The sequence below is a fragment of the Phyllopteryx taeniolatus genome, chromosome 17, assembly GCF_024500385.1.
Source record: "Phyllopteryx taeniolatus isolate TA_2022b chromosome 17, UOR_Ptae_1.2, whole genome shotgun sequence".
Lineage (NCBI taxonomy): Eukaryota > Metazoa > Chordata > Actinopteri > Syngnathiformes > Syngnathidae > Phyllopteryx > Phyllopteryx taeniolatus.
The window spans coordinates 20708470-20726018 of record NC_084518.1 but is presented as its reverse complement, the minus strand read 5'-3'; the positions used below and the strand labels follow the sequence as shown (position 1 = coordinate 20726018).

Sequence of the window (17549 nt, the reverse complement as noted above, 5' to 3'; positions counted from 1 at the left end):
GTGGATTGAAGAGTCGGGCAAACCCACACAGTGAGCGCACAGCAGCACCAGTGCGAGCAGCTCCGGCGTGCTCCGCTCCCACACAAATATTTTCATATCCACGCGCCCCCGGAAAGCCCCGTGACGTGAAACGGAGCCCACCAATGGCCACTCGTCTTCTATTAGGACAATGAAAAGGCCGCAGCCAATCGGTGGAGCGCCAGGCCGCGTGCTGACCAATCGCGTGTGAGCTCCGTCGAGAGTAATGTTAGAGAACGGAGGAGTGAAGACACTGCGTATCGCTCACACAACAGCCATTGCCGAGCATTAAAAGCCCAGCCACAGTCGTTCGGTAAGTACCACACACGGCGTCATTTCGAGTCTTTAAACACCACGACGACCGGAGCAATCCAGAAGATCTCGCGACTCTCACGTCTTTGATATCTGTTTGCTGTTTTGTCGTCTCGAAATGGCTGAAAATCCGAGAAATGCAGGCAGCTGAGGTTAAAGAGTGACTGACGAGTCGCGGTGGTAATTGTGAACAAATTCAAATATTCGCGTCGGGCAAACTCGACGGTGAACCGCGGATTTGACCAAGGCGAAAAATTTTCACTATTTTTCTGGTATTGTGTGTCCAAAATGGAATATGGATGTCAAGCGGTTACCTCGTCCAAAATCCGGGAACGACGTCTCGTCAGTGGCGACAATGGTAGCAGATTCGCCGTTAACATTAGCCCACAGCCGCCAGTCATGGCATAAAACATGACGGAAATGTGCGAAAAGTGTACAAAAAAAGGCAAGAAAGGCGTGAAAAGACACCGGGTTGTGTGTTTGTCTACTTATTTGGCCTCCAAAAATTTATTAAAAAAAAAAAAAAAAAAAAAAAAAAAAAGACGAGCCTCATAGCGAGCTGTGCTTTTAACTGTAATGGCTGACTATTCGCATTGGGAAACGAGGCAAACGGCGACGAGCAACTTTTTTCGAGCGGCTTTTCTCGCCCGCGGAGCCCGCGACGGAGGCGTCCGACGGTGTTGAACGCTAGACGAGACCCTCGCGGTCGCGACAGCGCTTCGCAGGGCTCCGTGCGGCGTTGCGGGACCGCGCTACGGGTGTCCGAAGCCGAGCGGCTCGGGCTGCACCCTGCGCCTCCAACACAAAGAGAAGGGAGCCATATCCTCCATGAAGACGAGAGCGGCCATTAGGAGCTCATAGAGAGCCGTTCAAGTGCAAGTCAATGGAAGCCAATGGTAGCCAATGGAATACGCTGCGAGGTATGGAAGAGCAGCGGGAGGACAGCGGACAGCTCGCCGGAGCTTTCGGCGGGACCCCGAAAGCTCGCAGCGGGCCTGAAGGAGCAATTTGAGGGGCACTTTCTTTCATAGCGAGGCCCTTCTCACAAAATGGAAGAAGAAATATTGTCGTCGTTGTTGTTGTGTGACCTCCTTTTCCCCGGAGCGCCTGCATGAGCACCGAACTACTCGCCGACCACTCCTCCTCCTCTTTCCAGCAACTTTACGCCGCTTTAACGGCGATATTTGAAACAATAATAATAAAAACATTTTTAGACGATTTTTGAAAAAAAAATTGTTTATTTTTTTTTTTTCGACTGGTGTGACAACGCTTTTATAATAGTGTTGTTTTGTAATAAATACAGTCCTTTATGTGTGGTTTTGTCTTTTTGTGTGTGTGATGTGCTCAACAACCGGAGCCGCATTTGTTCATGTTTTTTGATCGTAGCTTCCGACGTCAATGTAAAGAAGTTGCCAGCATCACAAAGTGTGTTTGTGTGCGCGCTTTGTCCCGCGACATAATGAACACGTCGCCCGCATTAATGAATTCATATTTACATTTATCACAGTAGTTGTGCATCAACTTTCCCCCCCCTCCCCCGCATTTCATCTTTCATTCGATCGTTCTTAAAGGTCATTTTAGTCCATATTTCCCCCACTTCTAACCCAGATTATTGGATTGCAGATATTGTTTGGCTTCAGGTGTTTTCCACGCCAGGATGAGGAAAGATCCGACAAAGCCCAGGGGCAAGATGTCCTCCTACGCCTACTTTGTGCAGACATGCCGGGAGGAGCACAAGAAGAAGCATCCCGACGCCTCGGTCAACTTTTCCGAGTTCTCCAAGAAGTGCTCCGAGAGATGGAAGGTAACCGCAGCGCCCACGCCAGCCGGGTCAAATAGACCCACGCTGGCTAAATGAGTGGTTGACATTTGTTTTGCTTTATAGTTAACCTGTCCCAACGCTTTAATGGGAACAACCATGATTTGATAGTACTTTATAATTTCTGTGATTTCAATGTCCTGTGCGCATCTATTTTTGTTTCCGATTTCTTTAGGATCAGTTTGACCCAAGACTGTTTTAGTTTTTATAAAGCCTATAGGAAGTATATTTGGGTAGTTGAAACACAAACATTTGTTGTCAATTAGAATTGTCACTTGTTGACTTTCAGTGCCACAATTAGAATTGCTCGGGTCAGTTTGATCGAGGGAGGGCTGTATATAACAAATGCGTTGAGTGCATTTTATGTAGATAACCAGCAATCAAAGTAACTTGAGACAAACTTGTGTTAAAACAATTTGTTGAGAATTACTCTCCAGAGGTTCAAATTGCTCGGGTCAAATTGACCCGCAAGGATAAAATGAGTTTCAGGTGTTCGGTGGGTTAATGTCTCTAAATTAATTGAATTTTCATACTTGATGACTTTTAGTCTGTTTAATGGGGACAACTAGGATTTGATATTTTTAGTCAGTTTAATGGGGACAGACAACTAGATTTGATATTTTAGATTTTTCTATATATTTTTTCATTGTCCTGTACTTGTGTGTTGTCATTGGTGTCAATTTGACACAATAGTTTCAGTTCTATACAAAATAATATATTTAGGGATACTTTGGCAGTCAACAAATAACCGACACATAAACTTGGATGCTTATCATTGGGAGAGGTTTAATTGTTGGGGTCAATTTCACCCAGGGCTGCCTTTAACTGGTACAACATGTAAAAAGATACAGATAGGGCAACTTTTAACCTATAGACTTGGGTATCATTATTTATTCTGCAGGTTTTAATTGCTTGGGTCATTTTGTTTAAGTTGTATGAAACATTTAAGAAAACAACTTTGGGGTTATGTATTCATTCAAAAGTGTTCTGAATTGCTCGGGTCAATTTAACCCAGGGTTGTTTTGGCTGTATTGAACTTAAATATTTAGGTAGTCAACTATGTAACCGACACAGATTTGGGTACTTTTTTTTATAAATGGATCACGTCAATTTGACCCGGGCATTTTTCCAGCTGTATTAAACCGAAAATAAATAACTATTTAGGACTACTTGGGTAACCAACACAATTTACTGAAGGATTAAATTGCCTGGGTCAATTTGACCCAGAGGATACAAGTTGTAGTTGGTAAATTTGACGGCATCAGTAGGGTTCACAAATGTTTTCCCACGCCCTACTGCGCAGACCATGTCCAACAAGGACAAGGGCAAGTTTGAGGACCTGGCCAAGCAGGATAAGGCTCGTTACGAGCATGAGATGATGAGCTACGTGCCGGCCCACGGAGGAAAGAATAAGAAGTTCAAGGACCCCAACGCTCCAAAGAGGCCCCCGTAAGTGTGCCTGCTCCCCCCAAGTCCAAGTCGACACTTAAAAAAACTGTTTTGGTGCAGGTCTGCCTTCTTCATCTTCTGCTCCGAGTACCGTCCCAAGGTGAAGGGCGAGACTCCGGGCTTGACCATCGGGGACGTGGCCAAGAAGCTCGGGGAGATGTGGAACGGAACCTCTGCCGAAAACAAGGTGCCCTTCGAGAAGAAAGCGGCCAAGCTGAAGGAGAAGTACAAGAAGGTGAGACTTCTTATTTTCCAATAATATCTATAACCTTATTTCAGAAAAAATAAAGCATTTCAATAAAAGTTTTTTTTAGTCATAAAATATTTAAAAAATAATACTTTTTTCTTGGTGGAAAAATGTGACTCTTAAACTGTACACTTTTTTTTAAAGACTTGCTTTGTAAAAGGTTTTCAGAATGATGTAAGACTTGTTCTAGGGGGGGGGGGAAGGGGGGTGGGGGTAGAGCTTGTTTTCTAGAACAAAATTAATTCCCCAAATCTACAAGTTTTTTTCCAGGTCAGAAAAATAACACATACTCTTCTTTTCCCCCTGAAACACTAGTCTTTTTAGAGATTTTCCTGAAAGTCTATTTTCTGTGGAGGAAAAATCTCATTTGAACTTTTAAGTCTTATTCTCAAAAGTAGTCATTTTAAATGGATACAATAGGACATTTTCTTTTCTTTTTTCTTTTATAATTTATTTTTTTTATTAAGTTTTTCTTCTGGAAAAAATGGTAATAGGACATAAGACTTAAAAAGAAAAAAAAATCACATGTTTTTTATGGGGGGGGGGAACTTTTTGTGACAAAAAATAAGGCTGAACAATTGGGACATTTTTTTCTTGGAAGATTTGTTTTCCTTCCTTGATGAAAGGAACAAAACAAAAGAAATCCCTGAAAATCAAGTTTAAAAAAGTGAGGTATATTCTGAAAAAGTCTTGACTTTTTTTGAAGAAGAATCATCTTTTATTGTCATGAACATGCATGCATGCACGCACATGAAATTTGTTCTCTGCATTTAACCCATCACAGTGAACACATACACATACACACTGGAGCAGGGGGCAGCTGAAGCGCCCGGGGAGCATTTCGGGGTATCGGTGTCTTGCTCAAGGACACCACAGCCGTGAGTCCGGAGGATGTTGGCGGATGGTCCAGTCGGGGTTTTGAACCTAGGTCCCCCACGGTGGCAGGCGATGATCTTAACCATTGGGCCACGGCTGCCCGTTTTACCTTGGGGGGGGGGAGGGTGAATTATTTTTTCTTTCACAAAAGCTAAAAAATTTCCTGATGTCCAACATTTGCTTTTTTTGGGGGGGGGATTCTGTAATATGTGCCTTTTTTTTTTTTTTTTTTTTTTTTTTTTTTTTTTTTTTTTCCCCCATCTCTGGCAGATAAGTGATGAAAAATGTTCCTGACAAATAAATTGGAACAAATAGCTAAACTGGATTTGAAGCCGAGCCCAACCTGACCATGTCATGTTGCGCGTTTAGGACGTGGCAGCGTACCGCACCAAGGGCAAAGCGGGCGGTGGTGGTGCCCCAGCGGCCAAAGCGGCGGCCAAGGCAGCAAAGGACGATGACGACGACGATGACGACGAGGACGAGGATGACGACGAAGATGAGGATGATGAGGACGACGACGAGTAATCGGTCCATCCCGGTCGGTCCCGGTCATGCGGCGATGGTGGTGATGTTGTTGTTTGTAAAGCATTTAAGACGCCCCGTGTACACACTTACAAAAGCAAATCCATTTAGTCGCATCTGAGGGGCGGAGGGTTGGACGGTGGTGTTAAAAAAAAAATGCAGAAAAAGGCTGTGTATATCACTTGTTTTTATGCTGTACAGTTTGTTTCTCCTTTTTGTATAGTTAACACTACACACGTCTGGTGTCCATGTCCTCCTCCTCTTACAGTATTTAGCCTAGATGTGCACAGCACATAAAAAAAAATTTGATCTTATGAGTGTTTCTCTGTTTTTCTGTTTTCATTTTATCGCTGTTGAACGTATCACTTTTATTGATCTTTACGTACCACTGTCCTAGCAACATGAGAAGAAATGATTTTAAAAAAAAAAGCCTCGTTTATTGTTGAAAGTTTAAATTGCTTCTGATGTCAATAAACATTTTTTGTAATATGTCGTGTTATTTCTGTGATGTGTGTGTATCAAGCTACGTGGCTGACAAAAGAAAAAAATGTATATTGTGGATTTTTGGGATATATAAATGTATAAATTTGCTTAAGTGATATAAAATTATACTGTACATATGTATACATATAAAAATCTATTACAAATATAATTTTCTATTTTTACACACAAATTAATACGTCGATAAATGGTAACAGCAGCCGTTTCACGTCATCGGTCTTTGGGCCACATCTAGTGGACAAACTACCAACAGTTCTGTATACCGTTATGCCGCCATCGAGTTGATCCAAGCTGGGCATTGTGAAGTGCGTCTTGTAATATCACAACCGTCCATCAGATGTTGCTGTTGTACAAAGCAAAAATGGTTGTTACGGTTGTAAGTGCGAGTCCGATGAAATCTCACGAAGACAGATGACCATGAGTGAAGAGTAATGGGTTAGGGTTGGGAAGTGAAGGAATGACGTAGTGAATGAATTAGTGAATGGCTGAAGTGAAGAAGGAAAGAAGTGAATGGTAAATGGAGTAAACTAATATGAAAAAGAAGTGAAGTCGTGAAGGAATAAACTAAAGGAGGGTGAAGTACTGGGTGGATGGACAACTGCTCCCGAAAAAAGTGCATACCTAGGACAATCGAATTACCTGTTCGGTAATGGTGAAGAAAAGAGTCAAGCAGCGCAGATAAAAATCATCTACCAGAAAGCCAAGTAGCCTTGATTTCAAAATAAAACACGTGTGATCATAACGACAATAATCCTTTACGTTCACATTACATGTATCTGTTAAATTATCAAAACAAATTTCAGCTCATTCTAGGGTTTCGACTAAACGGTTTGGAGAGGCGAATTTAGAGAAAGCGAGCAGGAACGATTTATGCTGAAAACGGAATAGGATGTGTCTCGTGTGGTCGTGCCTCGGAGCTTTGGCGTGTCGTCGATGACAGCCAACAGGCTAACAAGCTAACTCGCCAATCAAGTCACCGTCAGTCCAAGCGGTGACGTCGTCGACGATCGAGTCCGGAACGCCGAACACCTTTTTTTTCCCCTCCCGTTCGCTTTCCACGTATTTTGTCAGCCTTTTTTTCCCCTCACGTCGTTTGACTTTTCCATCCGCGGGAGAACGATTCAAAGAATGTCCTTCTGCTTGTTTTGGTTCGGCATGGCGTAGCTTTCTCTTCCTTGTTCTCATTCCTTCGTTGTCTTCTTCCCTCTTCTCACGGCGGAACGGTGTTTGAGTTTAGGGGGGGGGGGGGGCAGGGGGACGACGACGACGACCGCGACGGCGGCGGTCCCCACAGGGCAAAAGCGTCCGAAGAAGGTTGCCTTGCGAGCGGACTCTGCGACAGACATGTTGTCGACGCTTGCCTTCCTTCCGAGCTAGTTAGCAGAAATGTCGGCGCAGTAAAGGACGAACCTGGACCGAGCTGGACGTACCTGGACGGACGCAGTCTGGCTCGGTGTGCTGGTCCTGCCTGAGACTAGTCGGCGCGGACAACTTAAGATTTGTTAGCCTGCTCCCCTTCAAAAATAAACAAACAAAGAAATAGACAAAACATTCACTTGCTGACCATCTCAGGCAGTGGCCGTTTTTGACCCGAGGTACCCGAAGTTGGATGTTTGGGTTTGAACGACCTGCAAGATGACATCCAGCACGCCAGCAGACATGGTGAGCTTTATTTCTCATTAAAAAAAAACACACAAGGGTTTGCATGATTACACTGTCTAACCTAAAGTGTTAAACGTGTTTTCATCACTCAACTGAACATTAAACATCAACCACAATAAAACAAATAATACAAAATGAAATAATAAATGATTATAGTAATCCCCCTACATTCCAGACCGCAGTAAGTGAAATGCGCGGTAGACAAATATACTATTTAAATACTGTACACCCTAGGCATGCTTTTAAAGCATGTACGGCACTTACATTTTTCAAAGATTTTTAAACTCATATAAATGCATATATCGAGAGAGTGAGCAAGAGCAATGGATAACACAAAAATTGGACAACAGTGTTTTAAAATGTAATAAACACATCTGCGGTTTCACGGGGCCACAAACCTTAACTGCGATATAGCGGGGATTACTGTACCTCTTCAAAGAAATAATTACTAAATAAGTAACGAAAGAAATAAAATATTATTTTCTAATTCAACTATGCAAGATAAGCTGTCAGCGCATTGAATTGATTGCAACTGGACTGTTCTGTTTCTCTTAGGTGTTTCGCCAGGCTGCATCAATTCATTCAATAAGGCTTCGTTAGGACGCACTAGCAAGGGTTTGTGTGGAAAACTCAACTATTTATGCTCCATTTCAGGGGCAGGCCCACACCACGTATGGAATCATTCTTTTGGATTGCAAAAAAGGGGGAAAGCCATTAGGCCACCTGGCCAAGAGGCCATTCATTGTCTGTCCACAAGGATCGGTCGGTGGAAACTCCCTCATTTGCTATTCCATTCAGTTGTAAAGTGCTCGTGGAGTTACCTCATGGTCAAGGAGGCCGTTCATTCATACTGTGAATGGCAGCAGGTGGACAGGTACCTTTTGTACCTTTTGATATCAAATGGAAGAGCATTAAATTGTTCTGTCTGTAGCTATATGCCGCACATAGATGGAACAACAAATATATATTTCTGATTTAATAAAAAGGGAGTTGCGTGAATTAGCGGCACGATTTCTTGCCATGATGTCGCAGTGCGGCCTTCTGCTTCGCCGCCCTCGCCGTCCATTCGCGTCGGCGTCTTTGAGCGGCGCGGTCTCTATTGGGTCAACTCCCGCGCTCCTGCGGGTTGAAGCTGATCTTCGGGGAAAACAGCGGGTCCATTAAGCCGCGGGGAGGAAGCTAAGTGGCGAGGCGACTGCGACGTACGCACACACGCGCATACACACCCAACGCACACTTACAGTAGGTGCACACACAACTCAAGTGTCTAAAAATAGCACGACATCATGGATTATGGCTATAATCACGTGTCTTATTTCTGACCTCTAAAGTACAAGATGAATCCTCAAAGGCGTTCGTGTGTTCTGTGCGTTGTAACGGCAGCTAACGGGAAACGCCAATGTGTCTTTGATGTGTTGACCCATTCTACGAACTGAGTTGCGTGTCTTGATATTTAGGCGTGGATTTAAGGTTTGGATTCAATTTTATGAAGGGAGTTGTGTGCCTTTTGATTTGACTGTGGTACAAAGGCAGTTGTGCGTCATTGATCTTTTGGCTTAAGGCAGTTGTCTTTCTCTGTTGTTTTAACTCATGTTACGAAGGGAGTTGTGCGTCTTTGGATTTTTGACTGGCCCCCTCGCAGACTTTGATTGACACATTTCTGGGAGAGTGAAAAGAACCCGACACGAGTGGGACTTAGCCAGAAGGGTGGAGCGGGTCGCTGAATGTGTGCGTGTGTTTTCATGGCCACGCTGACATGCGCGTGACATCATCTCAACCCCGCCCAAGGGTTCATGTGCTGTCACGCGTGTGAAGTCCCACATTGACGGACAAGTACACTACACACAGTCATTGTTTGATTGCGCAACCGATTGTGTACTCTTGATCGCGTGTGATGAATAATGACATCCTGTAGTTGGACCCTTCCTCTTCACACGTCTACCAACGCTCCTGCTGTCCCTTTGGCATTCCGATTGTAACAAAACCAGCAACTTGTGGGTCTTTGTGTGTGCGTGTGTTTTTAAGTGGAAATTCTCTTGAGTGAGTGTTGGCAGGTTGTACCTCACTCGGGCGGGTCCAAAGAATGTCTGACTTGTTCATCTTTTTGGGTGGTGGGGGGGATCTGTTTTTAGAGGAAACCTGTGGTCTACTTTCTCCATTATTCTCACTCTGACCTGCCAGGATGTGCAAAAACACATTTTATTATATTTGTGTAGCGACGAGCACGGAGAATAACGGGAAATATACATGGTGCACCGTCACTGTAGGGAGTCTGAAGACGTGTGTGTGTGTTTGAGAGAATCTTGTGCGCGTGTGTGTGTCTATGTATGTATGTATGTATGTATGAAAGTGTGTTCGTGTGTATATCTTTTGTGTGTGTGTGTTCCCGAGAGTGTGTGTATTGGTGTTTATGCGTGTGTGTGAGAGAGTCTTCCTGTGTGTGCGTGCGCACATGCGTGTATGCCATCTGGTAAATTCCAGCGCAGAGGACATTTTTGCTTGCCTGCAGTCGCGCTCACACACACGCACACACACACACACACACTCTCCCACGCACACATGGTGAGCTATGTCCTTAAAAATCAGCGTTGTGGATGCAACTGTGGACTTGGGGCCTCTCTTCCTCCCTCATCTTCCTCAGTCCTCTTTCTCACTCACGTGTGCGTTTGCCCTTTAAATGTCCGCTCGGACCCCAGCGTGTGCCTTTTGGTAGCGCTGAAAAACAAAACTATGCGCGAGTGTCGAAGGCTGCGATTCGTTTGAAGTAACCAAACATTAAACTCATCATCTAGTTTGGTCTGTACTCTCTTCAAACCCCAGCTGGCACACATGTTTTCACGGTTTAATTAGTAATGTGGAGTATTTACGTCATATTTCAAATTTACATCATATTCAAACCTGTAATGTAGCAAATGTATTTGTCTGAGAAAGACTCCTCATGAGGATGCTTGTGAACAGTGTTAAAGGTCAGTGGTGCTAATCCTGCCTGCAGGCCGTCTTGGGCTCGCCGCAGACTTCCTGCAGAAAACGAGGAGGAAGGAGGCAGGGGAGGGTCTCCTGGGAGCCTGTAGGATGGGGAGGCAGCAGGAAGTGACACCGATTGAGTGAGAAGGAAGTTGTTTTTAGCATTTGAACCACCAGCTTTTGTAAGAAACAAAATACAATGTGTACTTTTCGCTTATCCAAGTGCATTACACGCTGTAAGTCACAGTGTAGCGCTTTTTACCCGAGTACTTACGGTGGTGCGACTTCACAATAAGAGTACTATGTGTAACATTTGTTACATGTTGTGTTCAGTGACACATTTGTTGCTACACAATCTCTCGCAGATGAGTAGATGCGGTGTTTTAAACATATTTTCTTAGGTAAATACTTAGTAGGTTTAAGTAAACGGCATCAAATAAAGAATATATGCACATTTACAATATTACAGGATGTTTTGACATCTATGGTTTAGTTCCCCTATATTAAGGCCATATTGCACAGCCGTAGGGTGTCTGTCAGTGTGTGTGTGTGTGTGTGTGTGAAAGGGAGCGTGTGTATTAGTGTTTATGAATTTGTGTTGTGTGTTTCTGTTCTTTTTTCAAATTAGAGTTTCACCATAAGGTTAGGGATAGCTAAGGTTACGGTTTCAAACTGCAGCTATTGTTTTAAATTAGGGATAGGGTTTCAAAGTGCGGTGTCAAGCCTATTAGGGATTCACTGCAAGATTAGGGTTTGAAAATCAGGTTGGGGTTTTCAAGGAAGGCAGATGCATGTCTACAGACACTACAGTACGTATAGTCAATGTGTCTTTAGAGTGCATGTCTCCAGGACACTACAACAGGAAGTCATTAGTGTCTCGCTCCACAGGAAGTGGTCACAGACTTTCACATCAGCCCATCTCATGGTTAATGCTTGACAAGGTCCAGCAGAGTACAGGAAGTGCGCTCGGAATTGATCTGAGGCTCATGCCCGGACTCACCAGTAGCAAACATCAATATTAGCTTTAGCTCACTGAGCAGCGGTCACGTTGTTCCGTCTTAGTGTGTCTGTGCACAATACACACGCACACAATGAAGCAGGAGGGTCAAGGTCCCTTGTTTTATACTTGTTACGTCAGTGGGTTGGCGGCGGTGTTGACATCCTCAGTGATGATGTCATCACAATTGGCCGCTGGGGGTGCGCAGCCGAGCATGCACGTGCTGTGTGTTTGCATTCACGCGTGAATGCGTGACACCCTGCAGGAGTTGACTGTTGACTCATTATTAACAGTTCGTCAAAGAAGCTAACACTAACTCATAGGAGGTAACGCAAGTTAACACAAACTGACGCAAGCACAATGTTATCGGAGCTCACACATGCTCATGGGAACTACCGCAACCTAACACAATTTTGGAGGAGCTGACAGAAGCTACCACAAGCTAACACTATCTTATAGGAGCTAACACAAGCTCCTATATGCTAGCACAAGCTAACTTTAGTGCATAGGTGCTAATACTATCTTATTGGAGCTATCACAAGCTAACAAGCTCATAGGAACTAATACAAACAACACAAACTCATAGGAATTAACGCAAGATAACACAACCACAAGATCATAGGCGCTAACACAAGTTTAGTAGCTCATCGGAGACGTCACAAGCTAACTTGATCGTAGAAGAGAGTACAAGCTAACTATCTTATAGAAGACAACACAGGTTTATAGGAGCTGACACACGCGTAACAACAGTGCATAGAATCTAATGAAGTTTATGGGAGCTAACACAAGCAACTTGAAACATTCACTTCCCAGGCGTCTCCAGTAAACACGGTTGTGCCCCAGGCCTCAATCCTGGGTCCCCTCCTCTTCATCTCAAATTACATTCCCATTGACGATTTCTTCTGCCAATACATCCACTTGTACAAAATGATGAAAATACTCAGTTTTGCCATGAAAAAATATATTTTCTAAAAAGGAATTGCCTCTCGTTGTTATTGTTGATTGTCTTTGTGTGTGTGTGTGTGTGTGTGTGCTTTCAGATTAACCTGCGACTCATCCTGGTCAGTGGGAAGACTAAAGAGTTTCTGTTCTCTCCCGACGACTCTGCGGCGGACATCGCCAAACACGTTTATGACAACTGGCCAATGGGTGAGCTGGTAACTCCGCCTTCCTTACAATACTCCTTCAGTTGTCTTTTAAAGGCAAATTATGATATTTTGCGCAAATAATGCTGTTTTTGAATTCGCTGCAATAGCATTTGATGTGGCAAAAGTTGTGTAAAAAGTCAGAGGAAAGAAAGAAATGTGCACGTGCGTGTTTGATGTTTGCAGACTGGGAGGAAGAGCAAGTCAGCAGTCCCAACATCCTCAGGCTCATCTACCAGGGACGCTTCCTGCACGGGAACGTGACGCTTGGAGGTACGCACGCACGGACGCTCTCACACTCTTATCAGACACACACTCTCACACACTCACTCTCGCCAAAGCTCACTCTTGCACGCCTTCATTCTAGTACACTTTCCACACACTCACTCTCACACTCTTCCGAGCACACACATAGTCTCCCTGACTCTTCCACACTAACTCACTTTCATTCTCACTCTTCCACACACCCTCACTCACTCGCTCTGTCACTCCCTGTCTCTCTGTCCCTCTCACACATTCCCTCACTGACTCGACACTCACACACACATCGTACTCTCTCAAACAATCTCACGCAGTCACATACTCACACTTTTACGCATTCAAACTCTCGCAATCACACTCTCAGGAAACAAACTCAGACATACTTTCTTTCATACTCACACACACACACTCACGCATACTCATTGTCTCGCACGCTTTCACCCTCTCTCACATTTACTCTCACACTTACACAAACCCTCTCACACTCAGGCACACACACACTCACACTTTCACAAACAAATGGACACTTATACACACACACACACATTCTGTCACACTCTTTCAAACAAACACAAAGGCTCACACGCACACACATGTAAGCAAGCAAGCAAGCGCACACACACAGTGTTGTTGGAAAGCTCTTTGCTGTGTGGCGTGTGTTTTTTTTCCCCCCGAGCAGCAGAACAGAGGAAGCTTAGTGCTCATGACAAGCGTCCTTTGAGCCAGACAGGAAGTGGAGCGGGGAAAAGAGAGCGCGAGTCGGGGACACGCAGTCCGGAGTTGACTTTGGGTGTCGGGGGCAGACGCTTCCTTTCTGACATTTATCCGGATCTGCACCAAAAAGTATTTATTAGTGCAATGGCAAACAAAGAGTTTTCCTGTCAGGGTTTGCCTTAAATACAATGTTTTTTGTTCATATGAAGAGTAAATATTACCTTTTAAAAAATAGTAGTTTACCATTAAATTATAATATTCCATTTTGCCTCAAAATATATTTTTCATGTAACTATATCAAAACAAAATGCAATATGTTGCCATTAAAACACTGTATAATATACCAACAGTAACCAAATAAATGCGTCACAAGCACATTCATACCACACTCTCATTGGCCAACTCCCATGTCACTCACCAGGCCGGGCCCTGTCTTTTAAAGCCACGCACATCCAAAGTCACAGCACAACAGACCTGTACAAGGTGAGGATGGCGACCCCAAGTGGACAGAAATAACAGCTGCACCTCACATGCAAATTATGTATGTATTGTATTGTCATGCAAAATAAATTTTTATACATTTACTTGAATATTCCATGGGATGATTGGTAGAATAATCGATTCTAAAAAAAATTATTCGATAGCCCCAGCCTTAATAGGAAGTGTCATAAAGCTTTAAAATATATACAAAGAAGAATATATATATATATATATGGTTGCTACTTTGCAGATTTTCATCAATAAATGAGGAACTGCTGCAGTTAGGCAAAGCAATTTTTATATTTGCCATTAAAACACTAGTAACAGCAATTTTTAATTTGTTCTCAAAAATGTAATATTTTGCCCTGAAAACAGTACACTATTTGGTCATTAATACTCAATTTTGCCTCGATTTTAGTATTTAAAAATTAGAACACTGTTCAGTCACAATATTACAATTTGCCGTTGAAAGACACAAAAATGCTCTATTTTGCCTCCCAATAGTATATTTTACCACTAAAATGCCACATTTGGTCACAAAAATGTAATATTTTTTTAATTTATGAAAACACTTTGTTGGTGTTTACCATGTTTGTGTTTGTGACTGCATGGCAGGCCTGAAGCTTCCTCTGGGCAAGACCACCGTCATGCACTTAGTGGCCAGGGAGACGCTGCCTGAGCCCAACTCCCAAGGTAAACAACTGCATATTAGTCATTTATTTAACCATAAAACTATTTACACATAAAACAATCAGATTGGTAATTATATACATAGAAAACATCATATTAGTCATTTTGGAGATTTTGTTCCCAAATCTATGGTTGTAATCCACTTTTTTTAGAGGAAAAAATCCAAGGGTCCTGTTGATGCATTCATTCAAAATCAAGAAAAGTGATCAAAACGTAATCAAATGTAATTAGTTATATTACTTTGGGTAAAGTCATTGTAATAAATACACAACAAATACATTTTCAACAGTAGCCTGTATTTGTAACCAACTACATTTCCAAAGTCATCTTCCCAACACTATCCGTGGCCCACATATATTTCATAAATTTTCTTCCGCTTATCCGAGGTCGTATTATATTAATATGTGTCACCCGTTGAGAATCACGGGTTTAAAGGGTTTCCATACTATATTGACAAGTGGGTTTCTGTGTTCAGGTCAGAGGAACCGGGAGAAGAGCGGGGAGAGTAACTGCTGTGTCATCCTGTAAATGGAACCCTTTAAAACCTCCAATTTGTCATCCGGACCCCCCGACCACCACCCTGCCTTATTGGGTCCGTCCCCACTATCTCGTGACAACAACACATCTACATTGGGCCGCTAAACTGAAGTTTGGAGTTTGTTTTGTTATTGTTTCTATTTTATTTGTTTTCCCCTCAACACTGTAAGCCTACACACACACACAGACACATTGTGTAACTGGCTGGGAGCTGGTTGCCACGGTGATGCCTTGTTTTTCCTTTTTGAATTCTAACAAGTGCACTAATATACCAAGACACACACACGCGCACACACTGGTGGCCATCTTGTTGCCAAGAAGAAGAGACGCTCCACAACAGTGTTGTCCTCAATTTGGTCTTTTCTCTTTGTGAATATTCATATTTTTCTTCTAATTATCATGAATTATTAATGACATCCATTTTGCACAACACAAGTGTGTGCTACTTAGGCACATTCGATAACAACCGTACGTATAAGTGTATGTATGTATGTTATTTGTATGTAAGAGTTGTTCTGCATGTACTGTATGTGTGCTTCGCTTCTGGCCTCATGATTGACAGATTTCTTTTGACGTGGGCTTGTTTTTTTTTTTTTTTTTTAATTATTATTGTGAATTGATCAACATGATCATTTATTGCAATCACGTGTACATGAAATCAACATTTTCAATTATAAATAGCTCCCCCCACACACACCTGTAAACTAAATAAAGCTTATTGAAGTCTCATATGACTGATGACTTGATTTGCTGATCTCAGTTCAGATTTTAAAGGCGTGTAAACCTCGTGGCTTTTACTGTGTTGGTTAAGTATGAACTCATATGTGTGTGTCGTAAGATTTAACAGGCGATGTCATATCAGGTGTTTACAGTACATGTAATGATTACACACTATGTACACTTGTCAACAATTTTCAATTCAGCAAGATGACTGATTACTGTAGCAACAGATATTAACTAGAAAGTTAGTCATTCAGTACAGTGAGAATAGATTAGTAACAGTAACGTGGGCGCTGTGCAGCATTAACAGAGTTGAATTGTAGACTACTGTCATTGAGAATTACAATAAGTAATCACTAGGGATGGGCAGGGTACCGATACCAGGCTTCGGTATGGGGCCGATACTGGCTTTATTTCAAGCTATCTGGTATGTGGCAGGGTAGGAAAGACGCACCCGGCCTCCTTCAACTAAGCAGAGTGCAACTGCGCCATACTGCAAATTGAGTAGCCAAATCATTTGGGGATTTTTAATGACTTGAAGGACAAACATAGTATAATATTACAATTTTCAGTGATTTTCTGTGGGGGGGGGGGGAATGCACAAAATGAGTTTTTGTACTGTGTTGGTTTGCTGTTCAGCAGCTTCGCGCCATCTTTGAATGGTATTTTTTTGTGAGAGAGCCCTTTGCACTGTACAAAAAAAAAACTATATTAAAAAGCAGACACGCACCCATTTTGTTCATTTTTAAAATGGCTCTTTTGTCATCCGTCTGGTCAGGAAATCTGCTGTCCTGTGTGGCCTCCTGGTAAAGCTGCAGAAAAACTGTGGCCCCCCCCCCCTCCGTTATTTAAGTTGCCTATCCCTGAACTACTTGTTACTGTTGATTGAAGATACGAGTTACTCGATGGTCACTAGTTATGATGTAAACTTTGTCGCTTCAGTAATTGCGTACTGTGAGAGTCAAATGTAGTTAACTTGAGTACAATAAGAGAAGACTTAAGTTTCAGTAACTAGATAGTTACTAGTACTTAGTTATTGTGGACTGAAATCACTCGATACTGGTAACTAGTTAGTAAAGTCTGGTAACTAGACAGGGATACAGAACTTTGTAGTCACAGTGAGTATGAGCAAGTGTGTGTGCGTGTGTTTCAAATGTCACCTAAACTGCTACAATTTGCTTATGCTGCCACCCTTTGGTCAAAACATGTAACTGCAACATAAGCAAAGGCATTTTTTGAGGTACAGTATTGAAATGACAACAGTATCCAGACAGCCGCATAGCTTTTAGGCTGTTCATGTTAGTAGCATAACTTATCCATTTTGCAAAACCAACTAACAACAGCATAGCATCATTTTCGGGATATTTCTTTGTTTGCCTTGGAGTAGACAACAGTGTTTTTGGAGGGATTTCAATGAATATGCTGACGGCCGCACAGCTTTTAGGCTGTTCACATTACTAACATGAAAAATAGCATTTTTGGTTTGCTAGTTAACAACGGCATAACATTATTTATGGATAATACAATGTTTATTATCAGACAAAGGTTGATTTTTGAAGGATGTAAATGAGTGCGTGCTGCTGCAAAGCTTTTTGGCCTGTTAGTCGCATAATGTTAGCATTTTTATTTAGCATT

At 42.7% G+C, this 17549-nt stretch overlaps 2 protein-coding genes across 3 annotated transcripts; both read left to right on the top strand.

Moving 5' to 3' along the window:
- The first annotated feature begins 173 nt into the window (after nucleotides 1-173).
- hmgb1a (high mobility group box 1a) lies at nucleotides 174-5732 on the top strand. Its single transcript, XM_061750745.1, has 5 exons — nucleotides 174-331; nucleotides 1954-2134; nucleotides 3453-3598; nucleotides 3659-3833; nucleotides 5091-5732. Exons 2-5 carry the CDS (start codon nucleotides 1988-1990, stop codon nucleotides 5244-5246), a joined length of 624 nt encoding a protein of 207 aa, XP_061606729.1. The 5' UTR covers nucleotides 174-331; nucleotides 1954-1987; the 3' UTR covers nucleotides 5247-5732.
- Nucleotides 5733-6708: 976 nt separating this feature from the next.
- Nucleotides 6709-15923, top strand: ubl3a (ubiquitin-like 3a). 2 transcript variants are annotated; one of them, XR_009785032.1, is made up of 6 exons: nucleotides 6709-7406; nucleotides 12408-12516; nucleotides 12699-12785; nucleotides 13909-13970; nucleotides 14583-14660; nucleotides 15133-15923. XR_009785032.1 is itself a non-coding variant. In XM_061750750.1 (5 exons), exons 1-5 carry the CDS (start codon nucleotides 7380-7382, stop codon nucleotides 15183-15185), a joined length of 354 nt encoding a protein of 117 aa, XP_061606734.1. In that variant the 5' UTR covers nucleotides 6972-7379; the 3' UTR covers nucleotides 15186-15923. The 2 variants fall into 2 exon arrangements, 1 of the variants encoding a protein (XP_061606734.1); XM_061750750.1 differs by lacking the exon at nucleotides 13909-13970 and having other exon boundaries at nucleotides 6972-7406.
- The last annotated feature ends 1626 nt before the right edge of the window (nucleotides 15924-17549 follow it).

Excerpts from the sequence above, each read along its gene's own strand:
- hmgb1a (XM_061750745.1), top strand. The coding sequence starts at position 1,988 with ATGAGGAAAGATCCGACAAAGCCCAGGGGCAAGATGTCCTCCTACGCC. Across the intron at positions 2,135-3,452 it reads AGTGCTCCGAGAGATGGAAG|ACCATGTCCAACAAGGACAA; the intron begins GTAACCGCAGCG and ends CCTACTGCGCAG. Across the intron at positions 3,599-3,658 it reads AACGCTCCAAAGAGGCCCCC|GTCTGCCTTCTTCATCTTCT; the intron begins GTAAGTGTGCCT and ends GTTTTGGTGCAG.
- ubl3a (XM_061750750.1), top strand. The coding sequence starts at position 7,380 with ATGACATCCAGCACGCCAGCAGACATG. Across the intron at positions 12,517-12,698 it reads TTATGACAACTGGCCAATGG|ACTGGGAGGAAGAGCAAGTC; the intron begins GTGAGCTGGTAA and ends TGATGTTTGCAG. Across the intron at positions 12,786-14,582 it reads CGGGAACGTGACGCTTGGAG|GCCTGAAGCTTCCTCTGGGC; the intron begins GTACGCACGCAC and ends ACTGCATGGCAG.